This window comes from Ochlerotatus camptorhynchus, unplaced genomic scaffold, assembly GCF_037179485.1.
Source record: "Ochlerotatus camptorhynchus isolate MF236.1 unplaced genomic scaffold, CSIRO-AGI_Acam_v1.1 ptg000090l, whole genome shotgun sequence".
Taxonomy (NCBI): Eukaryota; Metazoa; Arthropoda; class Insecta; order Diptera; family Culicidae; genus Ochlerotatus; species Ochlerotatus camptorhynchus.
The window spans coordinates 866,662-885,881 of NW_027040580.1; the positions used below are offsets into that span (position 1 = coordinate 866,662).

The 19,220-nt window shown below is 41.6% G+C and overlaps 2 protein-coding genes across 2 annotated transcripts in view; both read right to left on the reverse strand.

Annotated features, from left to right (window-relative positions):
- Window positions 1-19,220, reverse strand: part of B4 — a 285,095-nt gene that overhangs the window by 10,321 nt on the left and 255,554 nt on the right. Inside the window, exon 5 of the mRNA XM_065218597.1 lies at window positions 9,224-10,093. Coding sequence (XP_065074669.1) covers window positions 9,224-10,085 — 862 coding nt within the window. The 5' untranslated portion in view covers window positions 10,086-10,093. The remainder of the gene's footprint in view (window positions 1-9,223; window positions 10,094-19,220) is intronic.
- On the reverse strand, window positions 14,450-15,310 carry LOC135698571 (zinc finger protein 713-like). Its single transcript, XM_065218617.1, has one exon. The coding sequence runs from the start codon at window positions 15,308-15,310 to the stop codon at window positions 14,450-14,452; it is 861 nt and encodes a 286-aa protein (XP_065074689.1).

The following is a 19,220-nucleotide window of genomic DNA, read 5'->3' on the forward strand; positions in this document are numbered from 1 at the left end:
GTCCGACGAGGTAATTCGTCAACTCTGTGCCCTGGGGCCAACTTGCGAAACGAGAGATCCTTGGTTGAACCACATCGTACTGAAGAAGCTTGATGATGGTCTTCGGTCTCAGTGGGCACAGCATATTGTGGATAATGACGACCCAACGTTCGTCGATCTTCTCAATTTTCTTAAAAGGAAGTGTGAAGCGTTGGAGACATGTGCAGCGTTCGGTGGAAAACCCTCAGAGTACGGCAGAAAGGAACCTCATAGAGATGACCGCAAGCAACTCACCGCAAAAAAGGAAATCAAGGCATTCAATGCAGTTCAACAGCAGTCGTGTCCGGTTTGCGCGGAAAGCCACAGGATTTATGAGTGCACCGTCTTCAAGGAATCTTCTGTCAACGAAAGGCGCGAACGAGTGCAGCAAGCGAAACTATGTTTCAATTGTCTGAGACCAAACCATTGCGCCAAATTCTGTCCGTCGAAGTCGGTGTGCCGCACACCCCACTGTCAACAACGTCACCATACGATGCTGTGCAAGGCAGACAACAATGAGCTAACATCGACCCCGCCGTCAGAAAAGCAAGTTTCGTCTTCGCCTTCACCACAGCAGCCGCAAAGTTCTGCAGCAGTCGACATCAAGCCAGCGGTGTCCTGCACGACAAAACGTCAAAAACAGCTGTTCTTCAGTTGTCATCGGCCTACTACCAACGGCATTAGTACGAGTGAAGCAAATTGATGGTCAGTGCCAGGAAGTACGAGTGATGATTGATAGCGGTTCACAAGCATCACTTATCACGGAGAATTGCGTGACCAATCTCGGATTGCAGCGAAGCAACGCTAATCTGATTGTCACCGGAATCGCAAGCTGCTCATCGGAAACCACCAGAGGAGTTGTCGACCTCGAAATTTCTTCTCGCTTTTGCTACAATTCGGTGGTCAACGTCAAGGCTTATGTGCTGTCCAAGTTCCCGCGGATCGTACCAAACCAGCGATTGGATCCTGAACGGCTAAAATGTTTGGAAACATTGCAGCTAGCGGACCCACATTTTGACAAGCCCGGCAGAATCGATATTATTCTTGGAGCTGATGTTTTCTTGGCTATTTTGGAAGATGGCAAGGTAAAAGATGGATCGGGACTTCCAGTGGCGATCAACTCAACTTTTGGATGGATTGTTGCCGGTCAAGCGAGGTGAATTGCAACACGGCCATCATCAGTCTCAGCATGGACATGGACATCGACAAGCTTCTCCGGAAATTTTGGGAAGTTGAAGAGGTCAACAGACCGAAACCTTTGACACAGGAGGAGCAGCAAGCAGTGGATTTCTTTAATACTACGCATCGACGTGATGAAACTGGTAGATTTACAGTGCGTTTACCGTTCGACGAAAGCAAACCCGCATTAGGTGAATCGATGCCAGCAGCAGTCCAGCGGTTGAAGGCGATGGAAAGGAGATTCGTTCGAGATCCAGGCTTCAAACAGATGTACGGTGAGTTCATGACCGAGTACCTTAATCTTGGTCACATGGAGAGGATTCCAGACGACGAGGTTAACGTTTCGCCCGAGAAAAGTTTCTACCTTCCACATCACGGTGTCATGCGGCAAGACAGTGTCACAACCAAATTGCGAGTCGTGTTTGACGGCTCGTGTCAATCGTCATCCGGAATTTCTTTGAACGAGAAACTGTTGACTGGACCGAAGGTCACCGAGGACTTGCCTGTCGTCCTCACCCGTTTTCGTAGCTACGCTTTCGCCTTTATTGCGGATGCGGAAAAAATGTATCGACAGATATGGATACACAGAGACGATGTTGATTACTTGCGTACTGTATGGAGAGCGGAAGCCGATGAACCCATTGAACATTACCGGTTGCTGACAGTTACGTACGGGACTTCATGTGCGCCATTTCTGGCTATCGAATCCTTACGACAAGCTGCCCGTGATTCCCGTGCGCAGTTTCCAGTAGCAGCTGATCGAGTGCTGAAAAACTTTTATGTTGATGATTTCCTCTCTGGCGCTGCAACATTGGAAGACGCACTCACGTTGAAGAAAGACATCGTTCGAATTACATCGGAAGCAGGTTTTCATCTTCGGAAGTGGTCAGCAAATGATTCCCGGCTGTTGGACGAGAATGCAAACGCTGCTCAACTCGAGGCTCAACTATCAGTCCCTGTTAATTTACAATCAGAAGCGGATGCAGTAAAAGCACTGGGTATTCATTGGTATCCAGCCACAGACTCTTTCGGATTCCGTTTGAATTTCGACATCGACAAGCCAAACACCAAGCGGCAACTTCTATCAGATTCAGCCCGGCTTTTCGATCCCTTGGGCTGGATCTCACCGATAATTGTGCGTATCAAGATACTGTACCAAACACTGTGGTTGCAGGACTTACAATGGGATGACCCACTTCCAGCTGTTATCAACAAGGAGTGGAACAACATCAAGGCAAGTTTGGCATCAATCGAAGACATTCGCATTCCAAGATGGATCGTAAATCACCACGGAGCGGTACAGCTACATGGATTTGCTGACGCGTCTGAAGCAGCCTATGCAGCAGTGGTGTACGCCAGATCTAAAGACGATGATGGCAATGTCAGCATTTCGCTGGTTGCGAGCAAAACCAAGGTTGCTCCTATTCAGCAAGTGTCCCTTCCTCGGCTTGAATTAAACGCTGCCGTTCTTCTTGTGGAGCTCATGAAGCAGATTCTCGAATCACTGGATCACTTGGATATTACTTTTTACGCGTGGACGGATTCTACCGTTGTGCTTGGATGGCTCACGTCGCATCCCAAGAAATGGAAAACTTTTGTGGCAAATCGGACATCGGCGATATTAGATTTCCTGCCTCGTAGTTCGTGGCATCACATATCATCGAGTGAAAATCCTGCTGACTGTGCATCTAGAGGTTTGCTACCAACGGAGCTGGTTGACCACAATTTGTGGTGGACTGGTCCGTCCCTCCTGTATGACAACGAAGACATCTGGAAGGAAAGTACAGAAGCAGTACACATTACCGAAGACACAACGGAGCAAAGAAGAGCAATTTCGGCGGTTACGGCTGCTGTCAAACCTGCATCGGACTGGAAAGTTGAAGAATGTCTCCTGAAACGAAATACATCTTTAAAGGATTCGCAACGAGAGCTAGCGTGGGTGTACAGATTCAAGGTCAACTCACTAGGGAAGGTACGAGGAACTGAGAAGATTACTGGACAACTGAAGCCATTGGAAGTTCATGATGCCAATCTACAGTTGGCCCGTTTTGCTCAGCATCAGGTGTTTGGAAGCGATATCGAACATCTTCGAAAAGGTCAACCACTTCCTTCTAACAGTAAACTCAAATCGCTTTTCCCTTTCATCGATGGAGATGGAACACTGCGTGTGGGAGGAAGATTACAAAATTCCGACCAGCCATTTCACATGAAGCATCCTGTTATACTTCCCAAGTCGCATCGTTTTACACTACAGCTGATATCGATGTTGCATCTACAGAATCTGCATGCTGGTCCTACTCTGCTTATCGCGACACTGAACCAACACTACTGGGTAATCGGCTGCCAATCAGTGGTGCGGTCTGTGGTAAATAGCTGCGTAAGGTGTGCACGGTGGAAAGCTAAAACAGCAAACCAATTGATGGGTAGTTTGCCTGCGGTGCGAACTGTTACCAGTCGAACATTTGAAAACGTTGGCGTGGACTATGCTGGGCCTGTCACAATAAAGGCCAGCCTACTGCGATCTGTGAAAACCGTTAAATGCTACATAGCAGTTTTTGTGTGCCTTGCAACAAAAGCTGTGCACTTGGAGGCGGCTACCGATCTATCATCAAAAACTTTCATATCAGCTTTGAAACGTTTTTGCGCTCGTCGTGGTTTGCCCAGTCAACTGTGGTCTGATAATGGCACAAATTTTGTTGGTGCCGATCGCCAGCTAAAAGAGCTTTTGGCGTCAGCTACATTCAACACCGAAGTAGACCAATACGTGAGCAAGATATGAATAGTGTTGATGAAACTGTTAGCACCTTTTCCATCAAGTGACTTATGTACCATTCTCTGCACTGTTCTATTCCCGCTACCATCTACTCAGCTCTCAGTATTTTTACGTATTCATTTGGTTTCCGTCTGCTTGTAGCACTCACTGTCCTAAGCCATGGAAGGTGATCCCGATGGGGACCATTCCACTATGACATATACTGCTTCCGACAACATAGGTCTGTAGCGCTCACAACTTGCATAAGTGTGAACATTTTGTTCAACCTCACTTGGTTCCACTGTGATTCCAGCACTGTAGCCCAGCGCTGTAACCCAGATTGGACCACCGTACCTGTGTACTCAAGTAAGTAACATTGCAAGTTTTATCAAAGTTTTAAAGCAAGATTCAAGACTAAATCATGGTCTACAAGACTATAATAAAAAAAAAATCTCCGGTCACCTTCGGAAGGGAAGTGAAGCCGTTGGTCCTGGCCCATGTGTTGATGGGTTCGATAGATTCCAGGTGTGGAAATCGTCTCCCTGGCACTCGATTGTCATCAGTGATTAATCACCAATTGGCAATCGTTAAATGAAAAAAAGGGTATAATAAAACCATCGGTATCTACGTACAACCAAGGTTGCAAAGACTCATTTCAGCTAAAATAATGTTTTTCGGAATAATAAAACCAAAAGATGGTATTATGGCATGTTTTACTTGTAACTTACAAGAAGAGGTTACAAAGTATGCGTTGGAAACATAAAACCTGTACATTTTGCTTTCTATGAGTCACAATGAGCGATTTGCTGATCGCTGAGTGAGTGAGTGAGTGAGTGAGTGAGTGAGTGAGTGAGTTTGTGAAAAATCGCTGATTGTGACTCTCATGAAGTGAAATAAACAGGTTTAATATGTCAAACACATTCTTTGCAACCTCTTCTTGTATCCTACCAATTCAAAATTTGATCATGGCATCTAATTATTTCATAATTTAGAAAAACATTGTTTTAGCTGAAATGAATCTTTGCAACCTTGCATACAACCGCTAACAAGAAAACGCCTTTCGCAACTACTTGGTCTTGAGTGATGGCCTTCGCTGCCTTCTCACAGGTTTCGCTGACGTTTATCAGGTATTTCAGCATGCGCTTTGAGGCAATGACCCCGACGATGATTTCTGCCTATTACACCACATTTCTGTTACTGGCCAATAATAGCACTTCCGTTTTGTGGTCAGCTATATGTAGTTTCGCCTCGTGCATTTAGTTATCAGCCGCTCCAGGATGTATTAGTACTGCTTCTCTCGTCTCGCCTATAATATCAGCAAAGCCAACGATACTTACTCACCAATCAGGCTAAGGCCTTGTTCTCCTCTACTGTCCGAAGAAGTCGTCTTCACTCTACTCGATCCATGGCCACACTTCGCGGGGTTCGCAGGTCGCGCGCTTCTTCTTCTTGTTTCTGTTGGGTCGTTTTCGAGAACCATTTTCCCCGGGGCGTCGTGCGGCATTCTTACGACGTGCCCAGCCCACCGTAGTCGCCCATTTTTTGCAATGTGGGCGATGGATGGTTCTCCCAGCAGCTGGTGCAACTCGTGATTCATTCGCCTCCTCCACGTTCCGTCATCCATCTGCACTCCACCGTTGATGGTACGCAACACCTTCCGTTCGAAAACACCAAGGGCGCGTTGGTCCTCCACGAGCATAGTCCAGGTCTCGTGCCCGTAGAGGACCACCGGTCTAATTAGCATCTTGTTGTCAGTCAACTTCGTGCGGCGGCGAATTTTATTCACGATTCCCTGCCATAATGCGTCTTTGAATTTCTCTGCTGGTATCATTTTCGGCGGTCACCAATGAGCTCAAATACACGAACTCATCGACCACCTCGATTTCGTCACCGCAATCTGAACTCGGGGTGGGAGGCTATCATTGTCTACCCTAGAACCTCTTCCTCTCATGTATTTTGTCTTCGATGCGTTGATGGCAAGTTCAATCCGCCTAGCTTCAGCCTTCAGTCTGATGTACGTTTCCGCCATCGTCTCAAAGTTCCGTGCCATGATGTCGATGTCATCGGCGAAGCCAAGCAGCTGGATGGACTTCCTAAAGATCGTGCCACTTGTATCTATCCCAGCTCTTCTGACCACACCTTTTAACGCGATGTTGAGTAGCAGACACGAAAGTCCATCGCCTTGCCGTAAGATTCAAAGATACTCGAGAGTGTCCCCGATACTCAAACAACGCACATCACTCGATGGTATCGGAGCAGAACTTATTTAAAAAGAACCCGGATACGTTTGCTGTTTGGCTGCACCGACTATAGCCCAGATCGTGACAGAACAGTTATCGGAAGAGTGGAAAGAGGAATTTTTATGGCCAATAGGTCAACTTTATATGGTAGATCACATTCCGCGGCTCCCCATAGCTCTTTCGATTCGTATTGAAATCTCCAGCAACTGTGCCAAATTTAAATGAATTCGGTGATGTTCTGGATTTGCGGAAGAGCTTTAAAATTTGAATGGAAAACAATGCCACTATGGGCAAAAATGGGTCCAAAATTACCCAAAATTCAATATTTCAACAGCACGCTGAATTTCGGCCATGAAAAACGGCTTTTCCGAAGGAAAATTGTCCGAGGAATCGATTGCACGTGGTCTCATAGACCGGAGAGCCTTGTAGGTATCTGTTTTGGAACATTTTACCCCATTTTCCCCTACTTTTTGAAGGAAATGTTTTTTCACAGCTCTATTTTTCGTAAAACATAAGCACTTTATGCATGGTTTTAGAATACTATATCTTTAAACAACAGTTGTTGAGATATTAGGGGAATACGGGGTACACTTTATAGGGGAGTAAGGGGTGAAAGTGAACCCTCGGTAAATTTATTTTAATTCATAAAAATGTTGAACGATGCGATTGTTTGAATGACCCCAAAGGTTGCCTGCAATAATAAGATATATTTTTTCGAAATTTTAAGGTTAATTGGGGTTAAATAAGTTTTAATTTACTGCTATCTGTTTTAAAAGAGTGTTCACTTTTATTGTATGTATACAGCACAACGATAAAGTGGTTCTCAGAATTTTGTAAAAATTGGTAGTTTTGTTCCTTATCGCAACATATTAGACCCGTATTTTTTATTTTGTCATTAGGGTAACTATTTATATATTAGGGCGGTCAGAAAAAAAAATCGATTTTTTTAAAAAGTTATAATTTTTGAACTGTTTGGCCGATGACGGATCTCAAAACACCAAATGAAAGTTAATTAAAAGTATTTTTCAGAAAAAAATATTATGATATTAAAAAAATGGATTTTGTATTAAAAATAAATTGATTGTATTTTCACTTATACCCCTCAATCCCCTATAAAGTGTACCCCGTATTCCTCTAATATCTCATGAACTGTTGTTTAATGTCATAGTTTTCTAAAACCATGCATAAAGTGCCTATGTTTTACGAAAAATAGAGCTGTGAAAAAACATTTCCTCCAAAAAGTAGGGGAAAATGGGGTAAAATGGCCCAAAACACATACCTTTAAGGCTCTCCGGTCTATGGGACCACGTGCAATCGATTTCCCGGACGATTTCCCTTCGGAAAATTCGTTTTTCATGGCCGGAATTCAGCGTGCTGTTGAGATATTGAATTTTGGGTAATTTTGGACCCATTTTTGCCCATAGTGAATGTATGGGAAACGGAACAAAACTATTAATTTACTTAGGGGAAACGCTCATATAGTTGCGGTACGTTAGAAGCGTTAGGTTTCTATAGTTGTGCATGGAGACTCAATACACAACTATATGAACCTAACGCTTCTAAAGTACCGCAACTATAGAAGCGTTTACCCTAGCTAAATTTCAAAAATTGCTCAATTTACAGACTTAGATCGCCCTGGTACTCCGCGCAGACCTAAAATCTTAAATGCACCCAGCAGGTATGCGCGGAACACATGGCCATACATAAAAATAATAACTTTTTGCACAGTTGTCGAACCTATTTGCGGTCTTGAGCGAAGTTGTTCTATATAGCCTTCTCAATCAAAGTCTCAGGTTTGGTAAAAATTGAGCGATTTTTAAATTTTTGACAAGCAATTGAACAGTTTCGAACCGGGCTACAAAATGGTGAGCTGACAACCTGAAAGGAGAGTGATTCCTAGCTCCGGTCCTCACAAGTCCCTACCTCACGCCTCCAGAGTCATATGATTACAAACGACTACCAGCTGAAACATGGATACAGCTGGGTGGCGTAGCCACGGCAATGTTGTCAATCCGACAAACAAAAGACAAGAAGGAAGATGTTTATCAGTTAGGTAAGTTACTTCATCATCAAAGGTAAGTCACCGTATATACTTTCACAAAATGACAGCATATGCATATAAAACATTATATTATTATATGAACCAATAAATGATGGGAAGGGGGTCCCCAGGGCACCGGTGGGCAATTGAAGCGATTTGGATGGGGAGAGTGAAATAGTCCACTCCCTGTTGCTAACATCTCGTGGAAAAAGGGCGGGCTCTTCTCCACACTCATTGGGGTATCCTTCTGTCGGACGGCTCGTTTTTTGACCAATTGTATGATCATGTGGCTGGAAGGAGATTCTCTATCATCCCGTGGAAGCGTATAGGTGAATTACCTATCGATCCACCAAAACCGTTTTTGGCTCTTCATACAGTGACATGTTGAGTACAATCAGAGGTTATTAAGCTCCATCAAATCAAACAGTGAGGAGCGCCCACTGCTATCAGACTTAGTTTCCGTGCTACAATGAGTGGTAGACAATTATCATACATTATACAATTGAACAGTTTCGAACCATTTCCCTTACAAATTATAAAGCTCTCCCGCAAATCCATATCACAACCAAATTCATTCAAATTTGGCACAGTTGTTGGGAACCTCAATTAGAATCGAAAGAGCTATGAGGAGTAGGGGGTTGTTAAGTTGACCCAGCCTAATGCCCAATACACAAAAAGGCACAAACAGTTCGAATGACAGGCCTACCGAGCGATCAGTATTCTCAACGCAGCCTATGAAGTGCTTTCTAAGATCACCTCCCGACTTGAAGTTGAACATTTTCTAGTTTTTTTTTTACATTTTAGTATAATCATTGTTGTTTGTATTGTTACCAACCAAATAACCAAAGCTCGCTTTAAAAAATTACTATGTTTACCCATAATCGCATATATGTCACATATAGAAATGAAATCATGCAACGATGGGGACTGATATGAGGTTATGGGTAGTATGCATGTCATTAGTGAAGTCATAAGTCATAAGCAATCACTTACCGGGATAATCCTGCGGTACCTTGTATCCTTTCTTGCGATTATTGCCCGACTTCGTGTTGAACACGTGGTAGATCTTGTAGCTGCGCATAAACCGATACAGCAGAAAGAGTTCCCCATTTGACGGACTGGAAATGGCAGTTTTCTTCTTTTTCTTCCTCTCCGAGGTGCTCGTCGACTCGGCTGAGCTGGACGAGGTCATGGTCTGATCACCGGAGCTACTTCCGCTGGCTCCGTCCGAGGTGTACGACAGCCGTACTACACGGGGGAGGGAAAATTTCTCCACAAATTGTTCGGCAAACAGTGGTTCTGAGGTCGATTCGCTGCTGAGCTTGGATCCTTTGCTTTCTCCCGTGGAGCAGTCTCCACCGGACGAAAGGGAGTTCAGCTTGTATCGTTGTCGTTGCCTCAGGAGAGCGGCGCTCTCGATTTCGTTTCTTCGCGCGAGGCGAGCGTTTTCGAATTCTGCCACCGAGAACATATTGGCGCTGGTGTCGTGCGAATTGAATCGCCTCAGCTTGGGCTTGTGGCCGTCTCGGCCGGAAGACGATACTATCGCTAGTGGCAGGTTGGTTTGCGAATTGAACGTAGACGCTATCGAATTGCTACTGATCAAATTGTTACCGAGGGGTGGATTGTTGCTGCTGGCAATGTTCATGTTATGACCGATCTTTGCCAGGAAGAACATTGGATTCTGCTTGAACTTGCCCTTCTTGCTGACTTGCTGCTGCAGTTGCTTTTGCTGCTGAGGTGTGGGTTTCGGCATGTGCGGACTGGACTCGATTAGCCAGTTGGCTAAATGTCGCTGCCGTTCGAACTCGACACTGGCCCGTTGCATATCGGCCAGCTTCAGTGCATCGGCCATGGTGGGATCTGAGGAAAGGAAACGTGAAAATGATGTTTTAGGTATGTGAAAAATTGGCTAAAACAATGTTTGATATTTCAGATATTTTATTCATGTATAGAAAGGCAGTTGAAGTAAGTTGACTTGATTTAGAACTCCAAAGTAGAACAGTTATGATGCTAAGAATTAAGTCACATACAAGTTTTCACGACCATTCTACAGCAGGTGTGCTGCTAGGGTTATAGCAAATATGAAATAACTCTTCATACATTTCAACCAATACTATTCTATTATCAACGATCGTTGGCCAACTGAGCTGCGCCACGCATATCCAGTAACTAACTGAAAATCATTTCACCGAAAGTCAGTTACTGCAGTTTGTAACAATTACTTTTACATCGTACTACCACCACGCGTACATGGATTTTTGAACCCATATTGAGTCTGTAAATAAGTTTTTCCTAATTACCGGCTAAAAGAAGTGCATCCGATGCCATGCAAGTGTGTACATCGTGTAGTGTTTAATGATAAACCACTTTGGCTGCAGAAAAAAATATGCAATTGCCCAACAATTATGGTAGCAATTAACGCAAACGGAATGTGCGATTTCTTGCACCTTCTCCGTCAAATCCGCCATTGGGTATGTGGATTGTGAATTGAAGGCTTGTTTGCATTATCATTAGGTGCCATAAATTCACTTAATAACAATATGTTCTCCTTCTGTTTGTTACATTGCATACATATCGTGAGCAATTGGACGATACACAAACAAAAAAAGTGGATTTCTTTACGCTGAACAATTGCAAATAGGTAATTATATGGCGCTGGGTACGGTAGGTTGGCACAGAAGGGGATCCATTTCACGCGCGAGAGTTTGTTTTGGCTAAACCGCGCTCATCGGGGTTCATCAAAGGAAGGTATAGCGCGGATATATTTAATGGCTTACTGTAGCGCCAATTTAGGCAGGTGGCATGCAATGTGAAGTAGGTAGGTACTTATTCTCTGCGGTGTGATGGTACGCAACTTTGTGCATTCACATAAGTATTTTTGTACGCTGCTATGTTGGGCAGATCGTTTAGATAGCATTGAAGTTTTTCGAATGTGTTAAATTGTTGTGAATGAGACGATATTGTATGTGCTCAGTTCGTATTGATTTGGTTTATTAAACACGCTAAACGATACCACCGATGAAAGGGATCGTTTGCGTGTTAATGTGTCTGCCTCATAGGAACTGACTATGTTTTCAGTTGGTTTAGTAGTTGGAGGTAACGGATTAACTTTAAAGTGATGGGTACGGTCGTATCATGATAATTTGATTGGCGCTCATGTTAAATATATAGGCTTGATAGGTATGAATTTGAAAATGAATTGTGATTTTTAGATTTTTCTCGATTAACGGGTGATGACTTAAGAATGAGAATTTTCATTTGGGCTTATGAAAAAACACATGTCTGAGAAAAGAAAAAGTTATTTATTCCAATTGAAGCTACGACACGTATCTATAAAAAGTAGAAGGTTGTATCCAAGACACGACCGTAGATTTGACGTAGAATTACGAAAGGTAATTTTGATGTCACAGCAAAAGTATAGTATATATTAAACTGATTTCTTAACTCGTTATCAGTGGAAAAGTTCGATAGGAAGCAATTTGAGAGTTCTGTTTGTGAGGTGTTATGTCGATGTCCATGTAGTACAAGCCAATACTCTTTAGTTAACTCTTTTATCAGTCATTTGTGGTCCTGAAAAGGACCGATGGAAAAAGGAAGCTTGGAAGCTAGTTTAGAACAATGCTGTGGAAATTTGTCCTGGAGATGATAGCGGTGTGGAAATGAAATATGTATTAAGAAAACACATCAATCACAGAATCTGAGCCTACCGGACGGTACCTACGTTTATGCTTTTTGATGCAAATTTTAAGCCTCTTCTATTAAGAGAATTTTGCAAGATATTTTTTTGGCATGATTCTCTTATTGGGTGGGGTTTAAAAATTGCATCAAAAGGCATAAAGATAGGTACAGTCTGGCATGCTCAGTGCTTGGTATCAATATTCGGCGACTGTGTTAGGGAAACGGAAACGCTTTGTTTTCTGACGTCAAAATTATGCATTTTTGTGAACAAAACGTACCGAGCTTTTGGTTTATTCAATAGATATTAAAAAAAGCGAAAATTGATTGGAGCAATTTCTTGCTAAAAATTTTCCAATCGTGAGATATTCGCGATCAATCATATAAATTCGAGATGTTTTTGCTTTTTCTAGCGTCCTGGAGAAAACCTTACGAAGTGTTTCAGGTTACTTGGCATGGTCATGTGGTTTTCGATCAGCGGCGCCGGTGGTGTAAGGGTAAGCGTGATTACCTCTCATCCCAGCAGGCCTGGGTTCAATCCGAGTCGGCGCCGCCGGGATGTTCTGAGGCATAACATCTCTGATCACGCCTTCCTTCGGAAGGGAAGTAAAGCTGCGTTGGTCCCCGGTTCATGAGTTGAAGGGTCGATAGGTAGGGTCCAGGTGTGGGAGCTGTCTCCCTGGCGTCGGTAGCATTGGTGCCCAACACGGAAAACAAGATCGACGGAAAACAAATAAGGAAAAAAGTGTGGTTTTCGGTCATTGCGAGAATTTTTATATACCACTTAAATACTTGACGCATTTGACCACAAACATTTGGTTGCTGGGTACATCATCAAAGAGCTTTGGGGTGATGTGGCTGGCAGCAAGGCAAGCGAACGTTCAATGAAAATTAACTCTTAAACAACAATAATTTATGAAGAACCGCTTTGTCGTGATGGTTGAGTAATGCTGAGCTATTAGGGTGTTCAACACGGATGAGGCTGACGAGCTGTATGTTGTTTGGAACGAGGGTGATGCACTCGGCATAGATGACCCACAGCGGCTAGCGATGAACAATTGAATCCGATCAGCGGTTGCGTGAGACCAGATGGAATTCAATTTTGAAATCTGTGTTAGGGAAAGCGCTTTTCGCAGGCAATCGGTGACCATTTTATTATCATATCAACACTTGCACGTTCGTGCAATTTCCAATAGTGACATTTTGATAAATGATAAATCCTAAATTAACAGATTCGTAGAAAAATATCCTATCGATTTGCGTATTTAGAATTAAAATCCATCATCTCTGGATCAAAATCAGACCACTTTCATGCCGCGACCGACTTTGGATTCTGAAATTGCCTTAAAAATATATGGTAGGGGAAATGGCTCTAATCTTGGCCTATGGGTCTAAGATTGGGTTCATCGCTAAAAATCTGCTATTTATCAATTTTATCTAAATGAACGCGTCATTGGGACGGTACTAATGGATATTTTTGGTCGCTATTGAAAATTTAGTCGATTGCTGAATTTATGTATGGGCCCAAATTAGGAGCATTTAGGCCGACATGACATCCATTTCCCTTATGTTAGATTTAAACATATGGGAACACCAACACCCCAATATTACAATATTTTGAACCGATAAATTTGAATCAAGGCAATACAATACAATACAATACAATAACAATATGTTGGTTTCGATTATATACAACTTTTTCATTACAACCGATTTTGTATAGGATCGCCCCACTGTGTATTGGAGTCCTTGAGCTTCCGAATTAGAATAATATTATAGATTCAACTGACATATTTTACTTTACTTATCACTCTCACGTCTCTCTCATTATGGCGAAAGGCTAGGATGAGGAGAACAAAAAGTTCACTTTTCCCATGGTAATTGCCTTCTAAATTTCAAAGGGTCTGTACAGTATGAGTTCTCAACCAAATGACCTCAAATTTTGAGAGAATGATCAGGATCTGATTTGCAATCGATTTAGCTTGGTGTAGCTAAATCAATATTTTGAACCACCCTAATAAATATACCTTTGGTTTGTTTTTTCCGTCGATCTTGTTTTCCGTGCTGAGCACCAATGCTACCGACGTGCCAGGAAGGCAGCTCCCACACCTGGACCCTACCTATCGACCCATCAACTCATGAACCGGGGACCAACGGCTTTACTTCCCATCCGAAGGAAGGCGTGATCAGAGATGTTATGCCTCAGAACAACCCGGCGGCGCCGACTGGGATTGAACCCAGGCCTGCTGGGGTGAGAGGTAATCACGCTTACCACTACACCACCGGCGCCGTTTAATAAATATACTGAAGTTGGCGCATTTGATTGTATTTAAAACATATTGTTGTTCAAGGTATTTTCGAACTTCTAGTGCACTGAAATTAATTAACATTTGAAACCAGCACATGTCCACATCAGATATTTTGACTTTAAACCAAATGGACCTAATGTAAATAAAATTCGAAATACTTAAAATATCATGTATTTCATAATCGTTATTTTTGTGTTCACAATGTCATAATTCGCATTCAGACAAATTTATCCTAATTCCTACGCTTGCGCTTAACGGTGCCGTTTTCATGGCTCGTCTCGTGATCTTTAACGTGGTCGTTACGATCGAATGCCTTACCACAGTATTTACAGTTATACCGCGCAACTCCGTGGTGCAAATCGATGTGCCGTTTCAGGTCGTTCGGGTGATGGTACTGCCGCGTACAGTATTCGCATTTGAAGGGTTTATCCACTGCTGTGTGGCGTCGTTGATGCTGTAGCGTCGTCTGCTGATCGTGGTACCGTTTGCCACAAACGTTGCAACTGTACGGCTTCACTCCAGAATGATAACTGCCGTTGTGTTGCAATAATCCCCTTTCCATCCGGAACATCCTGTTGCATGGAACACACCGCCATTCGCTGACTACTGCCGGCTTCAGCTTCGTTTTTCGAACCTTCTTTTGAGTGGACTTCTTCGGAGCTGGTGCTTCGGTAGTAGCAAGCGATGATGGCAGAAGTTTATCGAATCCAGAGATGAATAAAGCCACATTTGACTGCTTACTCGTTGACTCGCCATGTGTGGATTGTTGAACCGGCATTTGGATCTGTTCGGGATGACCGATTTGTATTCCTTGTTCGCTAATATCATGCACCTCCTCATATCCGTTCGCAGTTAAACCAATTGGAGAATGGCTAGTTTCCGATGATCGTTGAATGAAATCGCATGAAATGTATTCATTCTGTGACGGGTACCCTATTGGCTGACATGGCGGATAGTAGTAGTTTGACGGGAATCCAGCATCTACTAATGGTAACTCCGGCATGTACGGCAAAGATGTCTCTGTCCCATCCGATGGTGATTCGTGCAGGTAAGCTTCAAGCTCTGTAATTGATGGATCCTCCTCCGCTAGCATATAATTAAAATTGCTTGTTGAAAACTCATTCTGTTGATTAAACGGATTAACATCCGCTGAAACAGTGTTGGGTGCATCCGTAAACGCTGAAACTGGATCTGCACCATAATCAACGTTAAACAACTCTTGAAATGATTCACAAAATTTGGTAGTCACAGGCTGTGATACTACCGCCGCGTTATACGTATCCGGAATTTTCTGCACTCTGGCACTAGTTGAGTGAATTCTTTCTTCTATGTCCGGTTCACCGAAAGTGGGAATAACACTATTCTGCTGCACGTATTCTAACATTGTAAATAATTCCTCATCCATTGGCTATTGGTAGAATGAAAATCACTGGATAATTCGAATCACTGGTAGAACTCGACTGATAGATTCTACCTCAGCCAGCTGCATATATACCAATATCGGGTATAAATCAATGTTCTCAGTTTACCTGGAAGTTCTTCCTAAATTTCAAATTTTAGTAGCTAGTATTCCCAGGTAGATCACTGATATTGTCTAACGGAATTGCCGTCTGTACCAAATTTTCCATTTTAGTTTACCTATAGTGTCTATCCGTTTTTGGCTGCATGACTTATGCAGTGGCAACTCCTGTACCTACTGCAGAAATTAAATATGCCTCCAGGTGAAATAACGTACACTAGTTCTCAAACGCTAGGGTTGATCTAGGCAAGTTATTTTTGGATTTTTATTTGAAGAGAACATACTGAGAAGCGAAACATTGATGAGCATGACACATGTGTAGGGTTTTTGATCTAATTTCCGTCCTACTAAGCACAACCCGCACTTTACCTCTCTTTTCTGAACGAGTTTAAACAAAAAATTGAATTTGTCTGTCAATGATGACTTCTACCTTCTACCAATTCTACCTTTCTATACGTACCGTTGGATTCGATAAAGAGTCGCAAATTGTTGAGATATTGTCTAAAATCTAATACTGCTTCTTGATTCTAAATTCGTTCTACGAGTTTCAATTCCGTCCTAACGCATTAAAAAACGCCATTAGATTTTCTTCGTCCTACGGATGATGGTAGAAAAATTGGATTCGCTAGGAGCGCTTCTTTTATTTTGAGAAAATTGAGCGTAAATATTCATACAATGCGCTCTAATAGGATTTATGTTGTAGCTGATGAACTAACGTATCGGAACAAAACTATTATTGATTTGTGCACTGTGAAATCATTGATATTGTTGATCTTTTCTGATCGATAGAACGGAAATGGGCGATTACGACGAAGTAGCGCTCTACCCTATGGGAAAATATGCGATTTTTGTTGTTATTTATCACCCGGTAGGATTTGAACTCACAAATCCCATTCAGTACACGGGCGCATTGCCAATTCTACTACGTGTATCGATAAGGTACACGTAATACTTAGATAATAGTGTGTAGAACATCAAAATTCACCAAAAGACCAACAAGTACTTTGCTTTTCAGTATCTTCAAGGGTTTCCAAATTTCCCGGGAATTGGGAAATGAAAAATATTTTTACCGGGAATTTCCGGGATCGCGGAAATGAGATTAAAATTGATAATAATTAAGATAAGAGTTGAGAAGGAAGTTTGGTTTAACAAAACAAATGTAAATAATAGTTAAAAATTGTGGTGCTCACCTTGTTCCGTTAGAGATACGAAATACAAATTTTAATTTTAGAGAAATACGATTTTACAAAACAAATATCATTGTGGTTTTGAGCGGTAATGTGCGTTTAGCTTTATTGCAACAAATTGCAGATAGGGACATACGTTCACTTTCAGTTGAAGTCAGCAGGATTACCTTGCGATCATAAAGTATTTGCTGAATATTATTTACCAATCACTTTGCTTATGTCGCTGAAGTATTTGCTTCAGAGAATTCATAAATAGTAGATTTATATATATCAGCCATTCCATAGCAAAACGATATAGTGGTTCTCAGAATTTCGTAACAATTAGTAGTTTTGTTCCTTATCGAAAAATATTAGACCCGTATTTTTTATTTTCTCATTAGGCTGACCATTTCCGTGTTAGGTTGGTCCAAAAAATCGATGTTTTTTCTATTTTTTCCAAAAATTGATTCTTTTTAAAAAATCATAACTTTTGAACTATTGAATCGATTTGAATGATCAAAATATCAAATGAAAGGTTATCAGATATACTTTTCAGAAAAAAATATAGTTTTTTTTTGAAAATTGGAGTTTTGTATAGAAGAAATTTGATCGCATTTGTTTTTTATGGTTTTCATGGTTTGTAGACAATGAGCGTAATACGTTTTTATATTTTTTTTTTAATGTAGGCTTTTCTACATTTAAAATCAGCGATGTATTTTTCTTCGTTTCTGAGTTTTGATTTTTTGAAATTATCCTGTTTAGAAATTTCGCTCATTACTCCAATACGACTAGATTACCCTGCGTCTCCATTGGTACATATGTCAGCTAATCACATAATCCATATCAATTTTCTGCTTCTGCTTTTATAGACTTGTTTATTCAAAGTGAATACTTCAACAAGTAAATAGCTACCTAGGCAGAGCACATGCTAAAATCATACGGAAAACTGGGTAGGTAATGTGTTCGTTCATAGGTACAATTCATGATGGTATATTTAAGGATGAACTTAGAAGTGAAATAATCACTAAGGAAACAAAAGCTCTGTTAATCCAAAGATATTCTGTACAGCCAGTGTTTTATAAACGATGAATTTTAAGTGTTCTTGTTGTTGTTTGTGGGTTTCAAATGCGTTAAAGAGGAATCTTACCCAAGCCCTTCAAGTTCATGCGGTGAAGAAAAAAGTGAAATTATATGGCAGTTCCTTCATATTCAGAAATTGCTACCTCATTATGCGTATAATGAATGATATATATAAAATGATATAACTATTGTTCTGATCAAGATGACTTCTGAAAAGAAGTTGTAGGTAGTTAAATTATCTTTAAGGAAAAAATACACTTAAAAAAACTTAGTAAATTATTATTAAAAAACGTATCGGATGAAGATAAAACATGATTCGGTCGGAGCGCTTCTTTTGTTTTTGGGAATAATGGGTCCAAACCTTCATTCTCATTGACTTCGTTCGGTAGCTTATTAACTAAAGTATCGTACCAAACGCATAATTGACTTGTTAACTCTGAAATCATGGATTTATTTGAAGTCTTCTGCTCGATAGGCCCAAAATGGGCGATTAGGCCGAAGTAGTTCTCTACCCTACCTGTTCCATTCAGTTTATCTCTCTTAGCGCTTCAAGTTAAAAGGGAAGTTATTTTTTAGCCATGGATAACCATTTCAAGTATTGTAAACCTCTACCTAAATCAAAGAAGTGTTGTTCAGAAACAAGAAACTTGTCAGATGGAGTTATAGCAAAATTAAAATGTATTGGTTGTAAAATACCTCTGGATAAATTCTTTGAAAATTTGTAGTAGATGCCGTCGTCAAGTTTATCGTTTGCCATAAAACAAAACGCCTTCGAATGACGGAATGTAGCAAGATGTAGAACAACCTTCTACCAGTGGTTTAAGCTCAATAGCACCCGTAGATATCGAGAGTGAATCCATTGTGAATCAAGGTTGTAGCTAAAATAATGTTTTCCGGAATAATAAAACCAAAAGATAGTATGATGACATGTTTTACTTGTAACTTACAAGAAGAGGTTACAAAGTATGCGTTTGAAACATAAAACCTGTAAATGTTGCTTTCTATGAGTCTTCTTCTTCTTCGCATTTCAAGCTTATTGCATATCGCATATTAGCTTATTGCGTGCTCTCAACTTAGTGTTCTAGATGCACTTCCTCAGGTATTAATTGAGAGCTTTCGATGCCTGTACCATTTTTGCATCAGTATAATTGTGTGGCAAGTCCAATCATACTTCTATGCCAGGGAAGTCGAGAAATTTTCCTACCCGAAAAATTCCTAGACCGGACCGGGAATCGAAC

What these genes read in the sequence shown, in the direction of transcription:
- LOC135698571 (XM_065218617.1), bottom strand. Translation starts at nt 15,310, where the DNA reads ATGCTAGCGGAGGAGGATCCATCAATTACAGAGCTTGAAGCTTACCTG.